This window comes from Dreissena polymorpha, chromosome 4, assembly GCF_020536995.1.
Source record: "Dreissena polymorpha isolate Duluth1 chromosome 4, UMN_Dpol_1.0, whole genome shotgun sequence".
NCBI classification, from domain to species: Eukaryota; Metazoa; Mollusca; class Bivalvia; order Myida; family Dreissenidae; genus Dreissena; species Dreissena polymorpha.
In genome coordinates this window covers 52888876-52907295 of record NC_068358.1, presented here as the reverse complement: position 1 = coordinate 52907295, position 18420 = coordinate 52888876, and the positions used below count along the sequence as shown (strand labels likewise).

Genomic DNA, 18420 nt, shown 5'->3' with positions numbered 1-18420 from the left:
TCTTAAATATATGAGAAGGATGCCGCAACGTTCACTGACGTCTCGAGACTCTTCAACTAAGCGGTGCCATTGGGGTCGATATCTGTTGCTCATTGAACACATACGATCGTCAGAATATTTGTTTCTTGCATTAATGTGTAGAAAGCCCTCTCAGATACAAACACCCACTCCGTGCGTGTGTTTCAAGAAATAAAATACCCTGCTTGTCATGACACCTAAACAAATGTGTTTGTTTTTATTCTAAATGGTTAGATGATAAATAATTTATGTTTGTCATAAAATGTAATGGAATATAAAACATAAATACCGCCATGGTTTGGTCGTATCTTGTGATAACCATTATTTGCATAAGTCAGATGTTAATGCCGCCACGCCAGGTCAATAAATACGCACACTATATATGAGTTAGCGGTCGATAGTCGCATAATTTGGTATAAATAATAATAATAATAATAATGTTCAATAAATATGCACAATATCTATGAGAAAGCGGTCGATAGTCGCATAATTTGGTATCAATAATAGTACTAATAATGTTCAATGTCAAATATTTCTAAAAGCAACAGATGTAAGGCGTCTTCTGATTGGCTAACACTCAATGGTCGGTAAAAGCTGTACGTCAAAGTACAATTTTGTACGTCGACGTACAAAAAATGTACTTCGACGTACATATTTTACGTCAAAGTACATTTCTCTTTTTACCTAGTAGGTCTTGTTGACTTTCGACCCAAATGGTACGCCATACAATTGAACCTAACCTGCCGCACTCTACCCAGCACTACCAAAAGAGGAAGCTGAAGGCTGAGCATGCATGGGAGTTTCGGGGACGGTACCAACAGAAGCTGCCATACCATAGCTAAACTAGTGATTTTTGGACAGGAACATACCAAACATTAGAGGAGTGGATAGATCACATGAAGTTGAAAGACTATGGAAAATAGCAAACTTCATTAACTGAAAACATAAACAGTTTGACATTGATCATATATTTAAAACAAAAATCTGATATGTACAACCTTCTAACACTCTGCTTTTTACTCTTACCAACAACAACAGGATGAAGATCAACTAAAGTGACAATAAAAAAAACTGATCCTTAAGGTTCATGTAGAGGCTTCATTTTGAAAAATGTGGGACCCCTAGCATTGAACTCAAATTTGACTAAAGCAAGAGTGCCACATTGAAAATGTATACATATATACTTTAAAGGATGTTTTTCCTTCAAACTGCTACCAATTTTGTACATCAACGTATCATAACATCCATAAAATCAATCAAAATAAAAAGCGATTTTAACACTAAAATATACATTATTTTCAAAAATCTGAATCATGTTTATTCCACGTATTTCGGCGGAAAATTATATAACTAGTGAATAATATCGACATTGACGAGGGCAAGTTACGCTTAAATAGTAAAAAAAGTTTACATATCTTGAAATATCAAAACTCGAACACATGTCATTTCATCACCATGGGGGCAGCCATTTTTAAATAAATAAAATAGAAAGAAACATGCTAAAAACTCACTCATCGCCTAATTGACATTCCAAACGGTTGACGATGACAAATGCATTGGATTGTAATCTTTCCGTTGATGTTTGCAAACTGCACGATCAGACCTCATAAACACTCAAAAGAATAACTATGTAAGAAGCATTTCACCAATGTTTACAATCGTTGTCGAATCACACGACATATATTATTGCGCATAAAATAGTACGCTTACAGACTGATAGAAAGATCGATACGTAACTCTGTTCAATTCATCACGGTATACTATTCTATCGATAATATATAATAATACATCGCGTTAACAATCGAAAAGTAGAAATAATTCTTTTAAACGGAGTTTTTAATAACGAAAGTGAAAACAACGGAAGTTGGATGGATATTCTGCGAGATGCACTTCGGCTCCAGAGAAACGATAATAATAAACTTAAAAAGACGTGTGGGGGACAATTTTCAGCTGGAAAATATTTGTAATAAGGTAAGTGATGATATCTCTACGTGGTCATTTCAATTATTTAGTGCGATCTCTTGCTGATTAATGTTAATAGTTGTTTTACTAGTTGCCACCCAACTGTCAAACTAAGTATGTGTTTTCTCAGGAATGTGTATACACATACCCGGTTTTCTCACCACTGCACGTGGTTTCGACCGATTTGTTTTGCACGTTTTTCTACGGATTACAGCGATGGCCACGCTTTCAAAATGGGTAGAAGGAATCGAAATATAAAATCAATCGTTTTGCCAATTTCTTTATATTCCTTCACAATTTTATATGTCGTCTGCAATCTATTTCAATTTGAGATGGTTTAAATTTGCAATTTGGTTGAGAGGTAAATAACAAAATTGTTAAGCCTTTGAAATAGAATTGTGACTCTTATTATCCACCATACCTGGATTTTTAGAAAGTAGTTACGTTTAAGTTATTTTTAGAACTTTGTTTAGGATATTTATCCAAAAAAGGCAGTTGTATAAAAACTAATTTGTTGTTTTATGACAATAATTTTCTGTGAAATGTTGCTAACTTGACCTTGTATATGTATATAGCTTTGTATTTATTCAACTTAAGGTAGTGCATATCCTTCCTAACTTTAGATTGAGATTTTGTAAATTAGTGTAAAAACGTATTGGTTTTAAACCAAAATATGAATAAAGCACACAAATATTGATTGTCAAAAATGTGTTTATGTTATTCTATCCGTCATTAGCTTTAAAATGATATATAGTTTGACTATATTGTACCACATTCAATGAAGAAAAACCAAAGCGAAGTTTTAATGAATTTTATCCCCCCATGAACCTTAACGCTGCCAATTTTTAATTGAGAATTGCTCAGTGATTTATTCATTTGTGTTGTGCTTAAACCATTTACACTCGCACTCTGTTACTAGCACCGTCAGAATAGCACAATATTTAATAAATTATTTAATCCAACGTTGGGCAAACTGGGCGGTATTTACTAGTTTATTGTCCAGTTACATCACCAAAGTTTAAAGTACAGTCTACCCCTTTATTTTGTGATAACTATTTGTTGTCTAGGTTGTAATTACAATAAAAAAATGTTTGTACCAAACATAAGTATGGAAATGGGAAAAAGAATACTTTTTTGTAAACAACCCTGTTTTCAGTCTGTCTTCCAGTGTTACATCACTAATTTATGTGAATGTAAAAAAAACCTACTTCACATTTTTTCTTCTTTTTAAAAATGTAAGTAATTGACTTGAGCTTGACAGTGCAGTATAAATTTATCAAATCAATGCATGTTTATTTTTCAATAAAAGTTGGACGCTAAGAAGTTGGATGTAACAAAAAGTGGCTTGACAGAAAACACGTGCTTATATAGATAAATGCATGTTGGTGAATGATAAATTTGATAGGGGAATTTACAGATTATCTTTCCACATAACTCGTTAGCAGTTTGTGCACAACTTCTCAGAGCGACCTCGTCGGCCTGTTAGCGAACTCTCATGGCTGATTCTGAAATAGCCCAGATAATGCTAATGAATTCGCAACAATCCAGATTTTCCATTACGTATGCGCATTGAACCATCCGCGTGTTCACCGATTATTAATTTAATCTGGAACGCGGTCCCTGATGTAAGCGAGTTGTCTTTTATCCATTAACGGTGACCTCTCGTCTGGTCTCAGAACAGAGCCCTGTATTTGTTGTTTAAGAACTTTGATCTGGATCAGATTTGAAATCTGCCGACCAGAAAACGCCAGCAGTATTAGTCAATTCGCTTAATGACGCCAACTCACGTTTTCCATATACGCTCCTAGGCGATGTCTGGCTCTCTTTTGTGTGTACTCGATGGCCATTTGGATTGCAGTAGTGTCGTAAACTCTCGCGGGATTGTGATACAGCCTTGTTATCCAATCAGAAGTAATTAATAATAACTCTTCGGGGTATTTCTGTTTTCTTCGTTCAAACAATGGACAGTATGTAGCAGACATGGATGGCATCGTCAAATTTTTGTTGAATTTTTTGCTGCGTGTTGATCAAACGACACATGCAGATGGTGACGTTTTATATTCAATTTGTAGATTATCGCTCGGAGTAAAAGTGCTTTAACCTGTGCTTACAATAAAACTACACGTGATTGTCACACGCATTCACAGTGTAACTACGCACTCAATGAATACATGGATTCGATGACATTACCATCATTTAAACGAGTGGATAAATAACATGATTGCAAAGTTAAATAAATATTAAACAAAAACAAACTGAAAAGCGTATAGAAACATATCACTTTATTGTCTGATTGTTTATTCTACAAACACAGATATTGATTACTGTACTTTTCGATCAAAGTATAGTAATAACAGTAAATCTTCATGAAATAAAATCATATTTTACCCACAGCTATAATTGTTTAGTCCCGCGAGACAATTCACACACGCGCATACTTAACGATTTGTTGAAAATCTCCGTAAATCACGCATACCCCCGTATCAAATCGCACAAGCTCCCAAAGATTTCCAAAAGTAATTAAATGTCAAAATATTTCGAACTCACGTTCTTCCGTATGACACTTTCGAGAAATAATCTTCACCAGAATTTCGGTGAATTCTCGTCGTACGCCATTCCCGACGGACGGCTTTTGAAATTCGTTTAACAGATAGCCAATTTATGATAATTACAGATCTGCGGTTGAGATCTCATGTGGACCATTAAATCTGAGGCCGGGGTTCCCTGTGTACGGAGCGGTCAAGAAATGTGAATATTATTATCATTTATCACATTTTCGGTAATAGAGATTTGTGAATATGTAACGGATCTGCTGTTTCGGATAAACCGGTGTGTAATTAACTGTCACAATATCCGGGCGTTCATATGAGCCTCTAGATGGCGACAATCATGCAACCAGTACATCCCAATGCATGAGGAAACCGAATGGAAATTGATGTTGCGTTAAACAAAAATCTGCAAAGTTTGATGCGTTTAGCCAAATAATATGTGAACACTACGGTGGCACATATGTGACATGTGCTTGTTAGTTGTTCGCTTGAACAACTAAGGTTAATGGTCGTGTTTCGAAAATCGGTACGCCTATCACTACCGTTCACCAAATCACTCAAAAATCGAGGATTGAAGGCCGTCTGCGCCGAAAAAGAGTTCGCGGAGGTATTGTTTACGTAATTAAAAGTAGTGCAGTATGCTGGTCACATGCATAAAGAATTCGGGGCGCGGGAGAGTATCCTTAACATAACATTTTTTGCTTTATCAAAATAGTCCGTTGCGTGTTACGTTATAATCGCGTAACACAGCTTTCTTTAAAATCCACAGGGGCAGTGCAGCCAATAGATGCATTTGCGAAGACGCAGCAGGATTTTTAAATGAACTCAGATGAGGCTATTAGTTATCAACCTTAATAACAGCCGATTCTCTATCAAATGAACGGAAGAAAAATGAAAAAACAAACAAAAAATGCTATTGTACTAAGTGATCAATAAAACTATTATTTCATTTTGTAAAGCAGCACACATATTAAAGGGGCCTTTTCACACATTTTGGCATGTATTGAAGTTTGTCATTTAATGCTTTATATCGATAAATTTAATCATTGCACCTAAAAATCTCCAGTAAAAACAATACAATAAAAAAGAAAAAAAAGTAACCCCCAACTGGGCTCGAATCACTGACCCCTTCAGTCCTGGGGTAAACATTTTCCGCTTAGGCCACTCGACCATCCGTGCACATGCTATGAGGGAATGTATTTTTACTTCATATAAGCAATCCTCGCAGTTTCACAAAATATAACGGCAGCAATAGAACTCTCAAAATAATTCAATCGTTTCGCGTTGCAACGCTTTATAATTTTCAGGTTTTCAAATAGTCAAAAGAGGCAGATAATGGATATTCTAGAGAAAAATGTTTTATTTCTATATGCATATTAATTCCATTTCATTGTTGTGTCATAATGATAAGTAAACGCAGCTCATTGGGAAACAATCGGAAATAATTTATCCATATTCGCTAAAATATAACAGAAAACAACAAAACTGTTTGTTTTAATCATGTTCGATATTATTGTGTGTGATATATATGTTTAACTAATACTTCGCATTTGGACTCGTTACTCGGTCACTAAATCGTCCGGGGAAGACATAATGGACTATCAATACACGTTGATAACACAGTATTGCTTTCCAGATGAGGATTACCGAAATAATATAGTGTCCTGATAAAACGGAACTTGTTTCAATATCTAACCACAAATGTTTGCCGTACTCGTTCAGTCAGTAAGGAAATTGTTCTGGAGAGACTGAAAAGACTCCCGAAATTTGCCAGTTTGCTATAAATAACACAGTCTGCCTTCAATTTTATATCAAAAAGCAATATAATAAGATGTTCAATTTATAAGAAACAAAGATGTTTTTATAGACCTGCGTCATGCGAAAATGTCTCTTATGTCCTATGCGGCTAGCGTAGCTATGATCCAACTTGCGCATCTCCCAGTAGGTCAGAAGATGCCTTATGAGACCACGACCCATTTTCGCATGACGCGACTATACAAGTTTCATTTGAATGTGTCGAAAGAAAACTGAGTGTTAATCAAATATTAGAATACCATTTATTTCGATGTTGAAAAAAATAAACTCAATGTGAGGACACTTATAATGTGATCTTTCGTGGTATAATTTTTATTTACGAACATTTTTGGCGTCTAAAGAGGCCACAAAAGCAGCGAAGCGCGCGAGGAGCGGAAAGAAGGTATTTTATAATTGTCAACACTCCTTTAGCGGAGTAACCTTGTCCTTTTAAGGGCAACCAGACATGAATTGTCTTTATATTGTCTACCAGTGCACATTAAGGTATCATTGGCCACCGTGCACTGGTATATTTGAATACAAATTATTACGTTGGCGAATACTTGGGCAGCGGGCATCATCATCACGCCTTTAAACTGTAAATGATAGTTGTTAATGAAAAGTTAAAAGCAAATGGCGAACAATTTAATCCGTATGGCGAATACGTTGTGAAAACAATAATCTTTAAAGAATCTACGCCATAGCAATTTTATCTCAGTTCATGTATATTTCGCTGTTTTTAATCCATGTGTTCATGTTTGCTGATTGAAGTCCCTTCGTACGCATCTAAAAAGGTATTGTTTTTATAAGAGTGCGAAATTGTTGCTGTCGTCTTCAAGTTCCACGCATGAAAAGCGTGCGTGTTGCAACAGACCATGTGCTCTTACTTGATATAGACGTGCAATTCAGTACATATAGTATTTCATGATGAAATTTAAATCGGAATAAATGAACACGATGAGAAAGTATTGGCCTATTGAAACTATAGAAAAAATACGTCGACTTAAACATTGCAGTAGATGGTGCGTTCGTAAAAATATTGATGACGGGTTGGAGAGAACAGGAGTTACATGAAACTTAAATTGGAATACATTAAATGAAGCATTTAATTTCAGGCGAAAAATATTAAATAATTTTTAATGTGGTATGATTGAGAATTTATTACAATGCTCGTTGATACCATTACAATGCTCGTTGATACAAATACATGTATTACTAGAATTATGTTGTTGTTGTTCATTCTTTGTTAGATTCACAGACTTTTCCTTAGCGCCAACTTAGATAAACGTTGATTTTTTTTAAATCTTTGTAATCATAAGAGGGGTATGTGTGAATCCTATATAAAATTATGAGATTGTAAATCAATGTCATTTTCCTACTTGATGTTTTTTCAAAATATCACCACTGTAGACAAATAAAAGTAAATAACATTTGTGTTTTTATTTTTCGTGGCTGTTCGATTCGCATACCTTTAAAGTTCGAACTGCATTTCCTGTGACTGTAAGTAATATTAAATACGTTCAAAGGGCGAACAACTGCAATGCCTTTAGCGCTTTGATTTTTACTAATGTCGTTTCGAAAACGTATCGTAATTCATCCCCATGAATTATTCACTCGTGGTAAATAAATAACTCGTTCCACTGAGTTAGGATCTCGTCCCAAAGACTTAATAAGTCGTGGGCATGATATAACTAACTCGTACGAACGAGTAAATAAGTCGTATAAACGACTTAGTACCATGCGGTAACTCGGTAATTGTGGAAACGATATTCAAACTCGTAGGAACGACTACGCGGCCTTTGGGAACGAGATAACGAGTTTTTGGTAATACAAAATCAATCAATCAGAATGCAAACAGTTTTAAAACCATGTAAAAGCTCGAATCTGTCAAACTAACATCGTTCGAAAATATATAAGCCCCACTTGTGTGCGTCATTTTGAAAGATGCGTTAAACACACGTATTTTGATAGGTTTATCATGTCGTTGCCTCGACTTACGGGTACTTATCGTTAGGACGAGTTACACAAATGAGTTAAATGGGACTTGCACACTAGATAGAACACTTCCTAAGGTTCCTTATACTAAAGCTGTTTATAATATAGTTGATATACATGTACATCGTATTCTATAAACGCAAATTATGAAGTAGTTCGAGGTATAAAACTAAGATTGTTAATATGATTGGTAGTTGTTCTTTTTTTTCGAAATAAATGGTCGTTTTTATTTGTATACATTAACGTAAGGTCATAACACATATTGTTGAAACTGCTTCACGTTGTACAAATGTGTATGGTCCCCACGCGCTTTTCTGTTCACGTAACATAATTAGCGAAATAGGGGCAATTTCACTTAATACATGCATTACCAATTCACCACTCTTCAGAAACGATTGCATCAGGTTCATGTTTGAAGTATCGCCTTGTTTCTATCTTAGTCATTATCAATTTGTATTTCTATGAAAGACCTGCCCGTCTTAAACTTGTTGAAACAAACCATCTGACATTTACACAAGACCACAAGTTTTATGTCATTGAACCACAACACGAAATGAGACTCTGGGCACTTTGTAACAACCAATATTATACATTACGTATTGCTCTAAAAAGAATCCACTTTGTTAAGGACCGAACACATTTCACCCCTCGGCATTGATTGTCAAAGAGCACCTTAGCGAGGCAGCGAATATGCGTCAATGGACCGAAGACCTTCCGGAGCACACAGAAGGTTGTGTGAGAATACCCAGACCCAGCTGAGTCACGAGAGAGGGAGGGTGGGGAAGAGTTTGATGTTGGGCGTTGACAACGGTTGGTAGATCCAGATTAATTTCAGTCTTTGAAATAACAAAACTGTGAAGGCCAACACATCCTTTTTGTATTATCGCCAGAAAAGCACTTCATGGAGTTACTGTCAGGAACAGCGGGAAAATGATAATCTGTATTTTTTAATTGTGCATGGTAGGACCAAAGTAGCTTAACATATACAGTCCTACTCAGTTACTCCCAGGACGGCTAGATTTTAGCCATCGGCTTATCAGCAGAACTAATTAGTGTTAACTGTTCTGTGGTCATAAAGCACACTCCCCTGTCAGGCTGACAACAGCCTGCTTGGCGATAATAAATGTACCTAGGTGTTATATCTGGCCAAATCTGAATATGCTGCAACATGTTTTAGAGAGTTATCGACCAGTGTAATTATCAGTGGTGCCAAATATTCATAGCCAATACAACATTTATTTTGATATTTTATATTTATAAAACAGGTAAGCTTGAAATTTGTTAGTAAAATAATTTCATGTTCACCTTTGTTACATCTTAAATTTGACATGTAACAAGCACCGAACATGTAATATGAAATGATTGAAATTAAAACTAATAGAAGTTATTATGATTTTAAAAGATAGTTTTCTTTACTCTATCAGATTGAGAACCAAAATGACTTTTCATATTCCATGACTGAGGTAACTTAGAATAGTTTTTGACGAAAGTGATTCAGAATATATTATCTTTGATGAGTTCAAAGCATTTCTAAAAAACAATAAGTGTGGAGTTGAACCAGCAATTAAAAGTGGCAACATTTTCAGTTGGTTGAAAGGAAAAGATCACAGTGTAAAATGTGCTGAAGGAAAATCTTTAATTAAACTGGAGAGCATATAGTGCAATACTGCATGTCATATCGCGACACACATGAAGTGTGTAGACAGGTTACGAAGGAATTAAAGGGATCTTTTCACGCTTTGGTAAATTGACAAAATTGAAAAAAGTTGTTTCAGATTCGTAAGTTTTCGTTTTAGTTATGATATTTGTGAGGAAACAGTAATACTGAACATTAACCATGCTCTAATATAGCCATTATATGCATCTTTTGACGATTTTAAAACCTAAAAATTATAAAGCGTTGCAACGCGAAACGATTGAATAATTTGGAGAGTTCTGTTTTTGTCGTTAAATTTTGTGAAACTACGAAGATTGCTTATATAAGGTATAAAATAAGTCACAACTGTGTACTCGGCGGAATAGCTCAGTAGGCTAAAGCGTTTTTACTTCAGGACTCTGGCAGGACTCTAGGGGTCACTGGTTCGAATGCTCCGGGCAATGTTCTTTTCCTTTTTTTAAATTTTATTCTTGATTTTTTACTGGAGCTTTTACGATCCAATGTTTACATTTATCAATATTAAGCATTTAATGAATAAGTTAAAAAAAATGCCAAAATCTGTGAAAAGGCCCCTTTAAGGGGATATTAGTTAAACAGTCAGAGGAAACCCCCATAACATTTACAAAAGAGATATACAAACATATAGTTAATGCTGATTTTCTATCTAAAGTTTTTTTGTCGGAACTTAAAATTGAGGAAAGTGGCATTACAACATTTAATTCATTTTACAAAAATGAGTTTACTGAAGAAAGCTGGAGGAAAATATGTTTCTTTGAAATGCATTTTATGAGAGAAGGAGATACTGGCATATATGCCTACAATAACAAAATGTTGCTTTCAAATTTTGTAGCCTTATGCTGCATAATTACATTTTACTTTAATTCTGATATATATAATGTTTTATTTTGATTGTGTAGGAAATTGTAAGGGTTCAAACACATGATATTGATAAGTTTATACATAATGTTAGTTATCGTTAGTATTAATCATTATTAAAATCTAATTGATCAGGTACCGTATAACGGAGCAATATTTCGACTGACTTTATGTAGCTAGCCTACATAGTGTTGGAATTTATGTCTTGAATCTGAATAGATGACTATTTGTGTAAGTGGTTACATATTAAAAAATAAGTGTACACAAATACAAGCAAGCTGCTATTTTACAGAGAAGAATTTCAAACAAGAAAGAAACATGATGTTTTATGAAGTAAAGCACAGATGGATAATATGTTTGAAGTAGATCAATGCAAAATTCATGTTGATAAGACTTTAAGTTGGGACATTTTGGTATTTAATATTTATCAACCACAGGATACTACATCTAATTAATTCATTTAATTATATAATTTAAGTTCAACATTCCACTAGCAAATATCATGCTGGATACTCATGTTGATAGTCCTGTAAAGTTGTTTATTAAAAAATTTGTTTTTTAACTTACTGATTAGTAACAAGGTTACCTGTTATGTATATTATGTGAACATTTGTTATGTGAATTACAATGGGGAAGTTGGTATTTGGTATAAATTAATGTTTTTTTCCATGAAATGTCCTTGTAAGAAAAGTTTGGGTTACAATCATGACGGTACTAAATATAAATGTATACAGCAGCTTATCATTCTATTATTATAAATTGACAATAATTCTATAGAGTTTATGTGGCATACTGTTAATGCTAAATTAATGTTTTTTTCCATGAAATGTCCTTGCAAGAAAAGTTTGGGTTACAATCATGACAGTACTAAATATAAATGTATACAGCAGTTTTATCATTCTATTATTATAAATTGACAATAATTCTATAGAGTTTATGTGGCATACTATTAATGCTATTTCAACTTGTTTATATGAACATTAATAGATGTACATTGAAAATATAAGGAATATTCAATTGCTTACTTCTGAATAATTTGATAATTATTTGTAATTAAAATTATCTGCATTATAATTTTATATAATATAATTATAATTATGCTCTGAGATCATTACATACTTTTCGCATATTCATATACTTTACATAACATAGTTTAATTAACATGTTGTAAATTCAATAATAAACTATGTACAAGTTTTGATCTGTTTTTTTATATTTTAATCCATCATTGAAATACAAGCACGATGCTCTTTATTAAAATGTGCTTTAGTTTTTTAATATTAATTAACTCTTGATACCTATTAAAATGCATGCCCCTGTAATTTTCTACAATCAAATTATTCATTTAGTGTGTGAGCAATGTTTAAAACCCTCTGAATTCTCAGCATTCTACACCAGTATCTTGTAATTAGATATGGCCAATAAATCCCCTCAAGTTATCACTACCAACAGTGATCAGCTCTTCACACCACTTTGATAATGACCCCTAAACAGTTAGATAGATTAGCCGTGATCTTGTTGAATCTATGGGGAAAGGAGTAACCAAGTAGGACTGTATAGAGAATAACAGGTTTCTGCCTGATTTGTTTGTAGTATATCAGACAAGGCTTAGCATACTATAAACGGCGAATATAATAATGGCGCAATGAGCACTTGCGCTTAATATTTGTAAAACATGTTTTTTGCTGTACGTGATGCGTTTTGTGCTTAAAATATATTACATCTTGTTATCAAATTGCTTGTTTTTTTTAAATATGATTCGACTTTACTAAAAATGATAACTTTATAATTGATTCCGAGTAATATGATCTACCTCCTATCATCGACTGATACAAGAACTTCCTGTTGAACTGACATAAAACAAATATCATGCAACGTTATATCAGGCAGATAACAATGCAACGGTATATAGAGAATACTAGGTTAGCGTTGAATACAGAGAAGTTTATGTTGCGAGGCTTAGAACGCCGGAAGCGCGAGCCTTGGCGAGCGCTTTCGGTGTTCGAGCCGAGCAACATAAACTTCTCTGTATTCAACGCTAATCCTAGTATTCTATTTATCCCATTTGATTTTTTCAACGTGACATTTAACATAAATATATCTAATAACCTTAACAATAATTTTAATTTAGTCATAAAAGCGCTTAAAATCTAACAAATGTAACCATGCGTAGTGATATACATGTATTTGTTCTGGTACGCAAAATAGTCTTTAAAAAAATTCACACACAAACTGTAAAACAAGTAAAATTATCACCATATGCCTACATTCAATTTTACGCAGTATGCGAATTTTAACACATTACGACCGCGAAAAGAACATTTTACTTTACTATAATTCATTTTATTTTCGAAAGAAAATGATCAAAATCCAATATGGCGGCGATTGCTCCTGACAAAATGCTGTCGATGTCAACATACATGTACACCATCGACGACCTAGTTCTGGCTACCATAACTTTAAATGTCGCTTTTTATGATTTTTGACTGGCGCGACTTTGTACAGGTCTGTCAATACTAAATAAACTGTACGCTGAAGTTTCTTTAGCTATCGAAGACCTTGACAATTTTGACAAGTAAACAGACAATTGCAGCGACTGACACTTTATTTGACAAAATATACAGGGCACAGGGTCCAGTAAAAAAAAAAAAAAAAAAAAAAAAAATTGTTTATGTAAGAAAAAGGAAAAGGGCACCAACGCAATTCAACTACTGGACATGCATTATAACGCACTGCTAAACAGTTCATATGTTTATCACCAAAAACTCTGCACAGATTTACAGCAAAATAAATTATCTCTCAATCGGTATCAGTGTCATTCGATTCGACGCAGTATTAAACTGTCCACAGGGCCCCAAACACGAGAAATTGTCCAAAATTCGGTCGATGTAGCTAAGCCTGTCCACTTGTGTTTACACGGGACGAGTCCTGTTGGGCACGTAATAAGCGATTCCCCGATAAATTGTCTATAACTCCATATAAACCACATCCAAGGAACACTGTCCACATCAATTACTCGCTCCGTCTCCGAATATTAGCCAAGAAATCGACTCGTTTTTACACACAATAATTCTACACGTCAAAAGTCGCCATTTGCCGGCTTGGAATCCCGCACTGCGCAGATATTGGAACGCGTTATTTGATTGGTTGAAATTGTAAAAAGTTAAAAGGTAAGATAACAATTGACATATAACTCAAAATGTTTAAACTTTTGCAAAAAATTAAATCCTATATTTTTACAAAACGATTTAAATATGAAAACGATTTTTGCCATCACTTAAACTGTGTTGTTTGATATAAACATGGAAAGGGAACCAGCACAGCGTCCCTTGCAGGGAAACATCAGAGTAATAATAGCGGCAAGATTGAAAATTTTGACAGACCTCAATGCTAATTGTAGAAATTCAGCAGACGACATTTTAGCAGACGATAAATTTCCCAGCATGCAAAGGGTTAAGTACAGTTCCCATTTCTTTTTGACTGGCCTCTGTGTACAGAACCTAATAATCTTAAAACATGAAAAATAATTGGTATTGCTTTCATTTTAAATAAATGAATTTGGAATGGTGCATACCTAGATGAGAAGGCAATTAGGGCAAATAGTTGTGTATACATGTGCACTAGACTTATTGAAACTTGTATGAGGTTTAGAAATTGAGTCCACAGTACATGGCTGCCTCCACTGAACAGCCATTGTCACAAAAGCCTTTACATATAACCATACCCCTCATGCATATTTATTTGCTATTAATATATAATGAATTAAAATGTAATTCTAGTGTACTAAAAAGCACATAATCACCATAAGTTGTATTGTTCACTATAACTTGTTATAGAATATAATATTCATATTTATAATCAAACAGAGTAGGCCTGTGTCTTACAGCTCATGTAGGAGCTCCTTAAGATTGGTCATCTTTGCATGTTAATTGTAAAGGATTATTTGTTCTTTATTTTTTTTATTATTACCTTTAACCATAATGTTGGTGTTACCACCAAAGTGTTCAGGGCTCGTTCATCTCCTTTATCTGTGGATTGGAAGGAATACATTTGGCCGTCAAGGTCCATGATTCGACTTCTGTTGTGAAGGTCCACCAATATGTTGGTGGCATATAGCTTCACCAATTTACCATCCTCTTGTGGCAATTCCCGGGCTAGAGAAGTTATTAGCTTCTGACTGTCATTACTGAGTTGCCCTAAAGATAACTCTCTGATGAGGCTTATGAGAGATTCGTCTCTCTGTCTAAACACAGAATCTAAAAATATGCTGTGTGGTGGCCAAAATTTGCTGGTAAAGGCAAACTCACCCAGGTCCTCATATCTTAAATTTCTTACTGGTGGAAGTTGCAAAAAATCACCAACAACTATTATCTGTATGTTACCAAATGTGTGGCTTGTATCCTTTATTCGCAAAACTGTTTCAAGCATATCAAACATTCTTCTGCTGAACATGGAAATCTCATCAATTATTAAGATATCTGTTGACAAAATTCTGTTTCGTGCAGGTATTAATCTGTCATCAGTTGCCATCATCCCCCTTAATTTTATACCACACATCCTGCCATCCCCAACTCCACACCACTTGTGAATTGTCATGGGCTTCAACACCTGAAAGCGAAAGGTCATTAAATTAATATTGTGATGGTCCCCATGCATTTTTTGTTTCTGTGTGGAGGGAGATGCCCATTTTACGCACTAACAGCTGAAAACTGATGCGATTGTGAAAAAAGGTGAAATTGCTCGTCTTGAGCGATATCCCATTTTGTCACAATTGTTTTGCTGCACTAGCTTCGTAAACATGTTCTTTTTTTAAAAGCGTTGTCTGCTGGTGCTTTAAAATTTGGTCACTCCCAAAATTCTGCATGGGATGGGATGGGAAGGTTTAGGATCCATTTCTTTCCTTTAAATAATAAGTAAAAATTCTGGATTGTGGTTATTAACAAAGGAGCATCGCTTGAGTTACATGAAATATATTTCTTAGTTAATTCCATGCAAAACAAACCAAGAATAAAATCTAATGACACCATATAATATATTTATATATATTTGAAACAAAATCCTTGTGTTGTATATGTATATTTAAATATAAAAGTTAAAAAAAAAACTGCTTCATCTTCATGAACTTAGTTATTTTAACCAGGTTATTAGATTGGCGATGTTGGCTGGTGGGCAGGCAAAACAAGCTTGTCTGCGCCATTACTTTGTTGTTTATTGTCAGATTTTAAAATCATTCGGCACATGTGTTCACCATCATAAGAAAGTGTGTCATGCTAAAGAATTACGTTGATATCTCCAAGGTCAAGGTTACAATTTGAGTTTGAAGGTCAAAAATGGCCATAAATGAGCTTGTCCGGGCCATAACTTTGTCGTTCATTGTCAGATTGTAAAATCATTTCGCACATTTGTTCATTAGACGGTGCGTCACGCGAAAGAATTACGTTGATATTTCCAAGGTCAAGGTCACAATTTGAGTTTGAAGGTCAAAATTGAAATGAAAACCTAGTTTTGTGACATTTTAGTCCCTTGTTTATTTTATTTACTAGAGCTTTCACTAATTTACAACAGATCGTCATGTTTTTTGTTCCATATATATGTACCCTTTCTATACATGTTAAAGAACTTGATGAAATCCCACTTGTCGTTTCTGTTAAATAAGTTAAATTATGTTTTGCAGTCAAATCACAAAATCAACATACCGGTGAGAAATTGCTGCAAGCAACACCTGTCGTGCATGTTAATGCGACCGATTTGCGTTCATTCTCCGCCCATTGCATTATATGGGTTACGAGCGTAGACTTGCCGCACCCAGCCTGACCGCCGATGTAAACATTGTGGCCTGCTTTGACCATTGAGAGGGCCAAATTCTGTTTTGCAGTCCAATACGTCTGCTGTTCCATGGCTGCATCCATTTCCCGCGATATGTCAAAGTTTTTAATCTAACGAAGTACTCAGAAGTGTTCCAAATGAAATCGACCAATAAAAACTCACCGTTTAGGCTGCGTTCGTCTCAGCATTCACTGCGGGATAGCCGACCGGCAAATGGCGTCTTTTGACATTCAGAATTATTGTGTGTGAAAACGAGTTGATTTCTTGGTAAATATTCGGCGACCGAGCAAGTTATTGACGTGGACAGTGTTTTTTGGATGTGTTTTATATGGAGCTATAGACAATTTATCGGGGAATCGCTTATTACGTGCCCAACAGGACTCGTCCAGTGTAAACACAAGTGGACAGGCTTAGCTACATCGACCGAATTTTGGACAATTTCTCGTGTTTGAGGCCATGTGGACACTATAATACTGCGTCGAATCGAATGACACTATTACCGTTAGAGAGATAATTTATTTTGCTGTAAAACTGTGCAGAGTTTGTGATGATAAACATATGAATTATGTAGTAGTGCCTTGGAATTCATGTCCAGTAGTTGAATTGCGTTGGTGCCCTTTTCCTTTTTCTTACATAAACAATTTTTTTTTTTTTTTTTTTTTTTTTTACTGGACCCTGTGATACAGGGCAATACGTTTTCCGACTTCGGACGACGAATTTAAGGACGCGCAGAACGTGTTTTTTATATAATGTTATGGGTATGCCGTGTGTAATCCGATGCATCAATGGCGCCCATGTTAAAATAATTTCCCCGAGAACAGGGAACGACAAAAGTACTAACAAAAATAAAAACACGTAAGAACTAGTATCTTACCTTTAATTATCCTTTAAAATCCATCTAATAATCCATTTAACTCAATAACTGACGATTTTGCATCTAGGGTCTTTAATAATTATTTTAGCATAGTTAAATAAAGACCCTTATGCCATTCTATCACTTTATTCAAATGAGTTTATGAACGCGATAAACTTTCTTCTTCGTCACACGCTACGTCATGTACTCTACATTACTGCTGTTCAAATGAACCGGAGCAGTTTATCTAATAATAGCCGTTGGTGAACTCGGTTGCATTTGCAGATTTCTGCATACAAACATAATTATGTTTAAACTTGCACAATGTTTTATTTATCTATGGTAAATGCCCTTATTGTACGAGAAAATAATTTAATATATAAATACACAAAGAATGGAAAACATTCCAGTACACAACAGATAAATGAGTACAAAATACCCGTGTACAAAATGGGACGTTCCCAATTCGAGTGTGGTGCTATTTTTACCATCTTATACTTTACACAGCTCTATGCCTAACGTGAATTAAATAGGAAAGCAAACATAGCAGATTATTCATGAACTATGCGATATGTGTATGGCATGTTGTACATTCTTAATATTTAAGTTAAATTATAAATGTCAAAAGTATATGCTTTGGTTATAAACAATGCACATTACACGAAATAAGGAAAATGGGATCAATTGACAATTCAGATATGTCGACATACAGTACATGTAGAAAACATGTGAAATAAGTCGCGTTTATAATAAATCGTCAAAAAAAATGGGGAAAATTACGCAATAAGTATGTCATTTTATGACGCCATCAATCAGCTGATTCATTATACGGATGGCGAAAAATTATGTCATATGACTAGATTTAAAGTTTGAAGGTCGTATAATTTTGA

At 34.6% G+C, this 18420-nt stretch overlaps 1 protein-coding gene across 1 annotated transcript; it reads right to left on the bottom strand.

Annotated features, from left to right (window-relative positions):
* Positions 1-12354: 12354 nt before the first annotated feature.
* LOC127878429 (uncharacterized) lies at positions 12355-17300 on the bottom strand. The gene is made up of 3 exons (XM_052424954.1): positions 16548-17300; positions 14821-15459; positions 12355-12375 (listed from the first exon to the last, which is right to left on the bottom strand). Exons 1-3 carry the CDS (start codon positions 16758-16760, stop codon positions 12355-12357), a joined length of 873 nt encoding a protein of 290 aa, XP_052280914.1. The 5' UTR covers positions 16761-17300.
* Between the last annotated feature and the right edge of the window lie 1120 nt (positions 17301-18420).

Excerpts from the sequence above, each read along its gene's own strand:
- LOC127878429 (XM_052424954.1), bottom strand. The coding sequence starts at position 16,760 with ATGGATGCAGCCATGGAACAGCAGACGTATTGGACTGCAAAACAGAAT. Across the intron at positions 15,460-16,547 it reads CTTGCAGCAATTTCTCACCG|GTGTTGAAGCCCATGACAAT; the intron begins GTATGTTGATTT and ends TTTCGCTTTCAG. Across the intron at positions 12,376-14,820 it reads CACCAACATTATGGTTAAAG|ATTCAACAAGATCACGGCTA; the intron begins GTAATAATAAAA and ends CTTTCCCCATAG.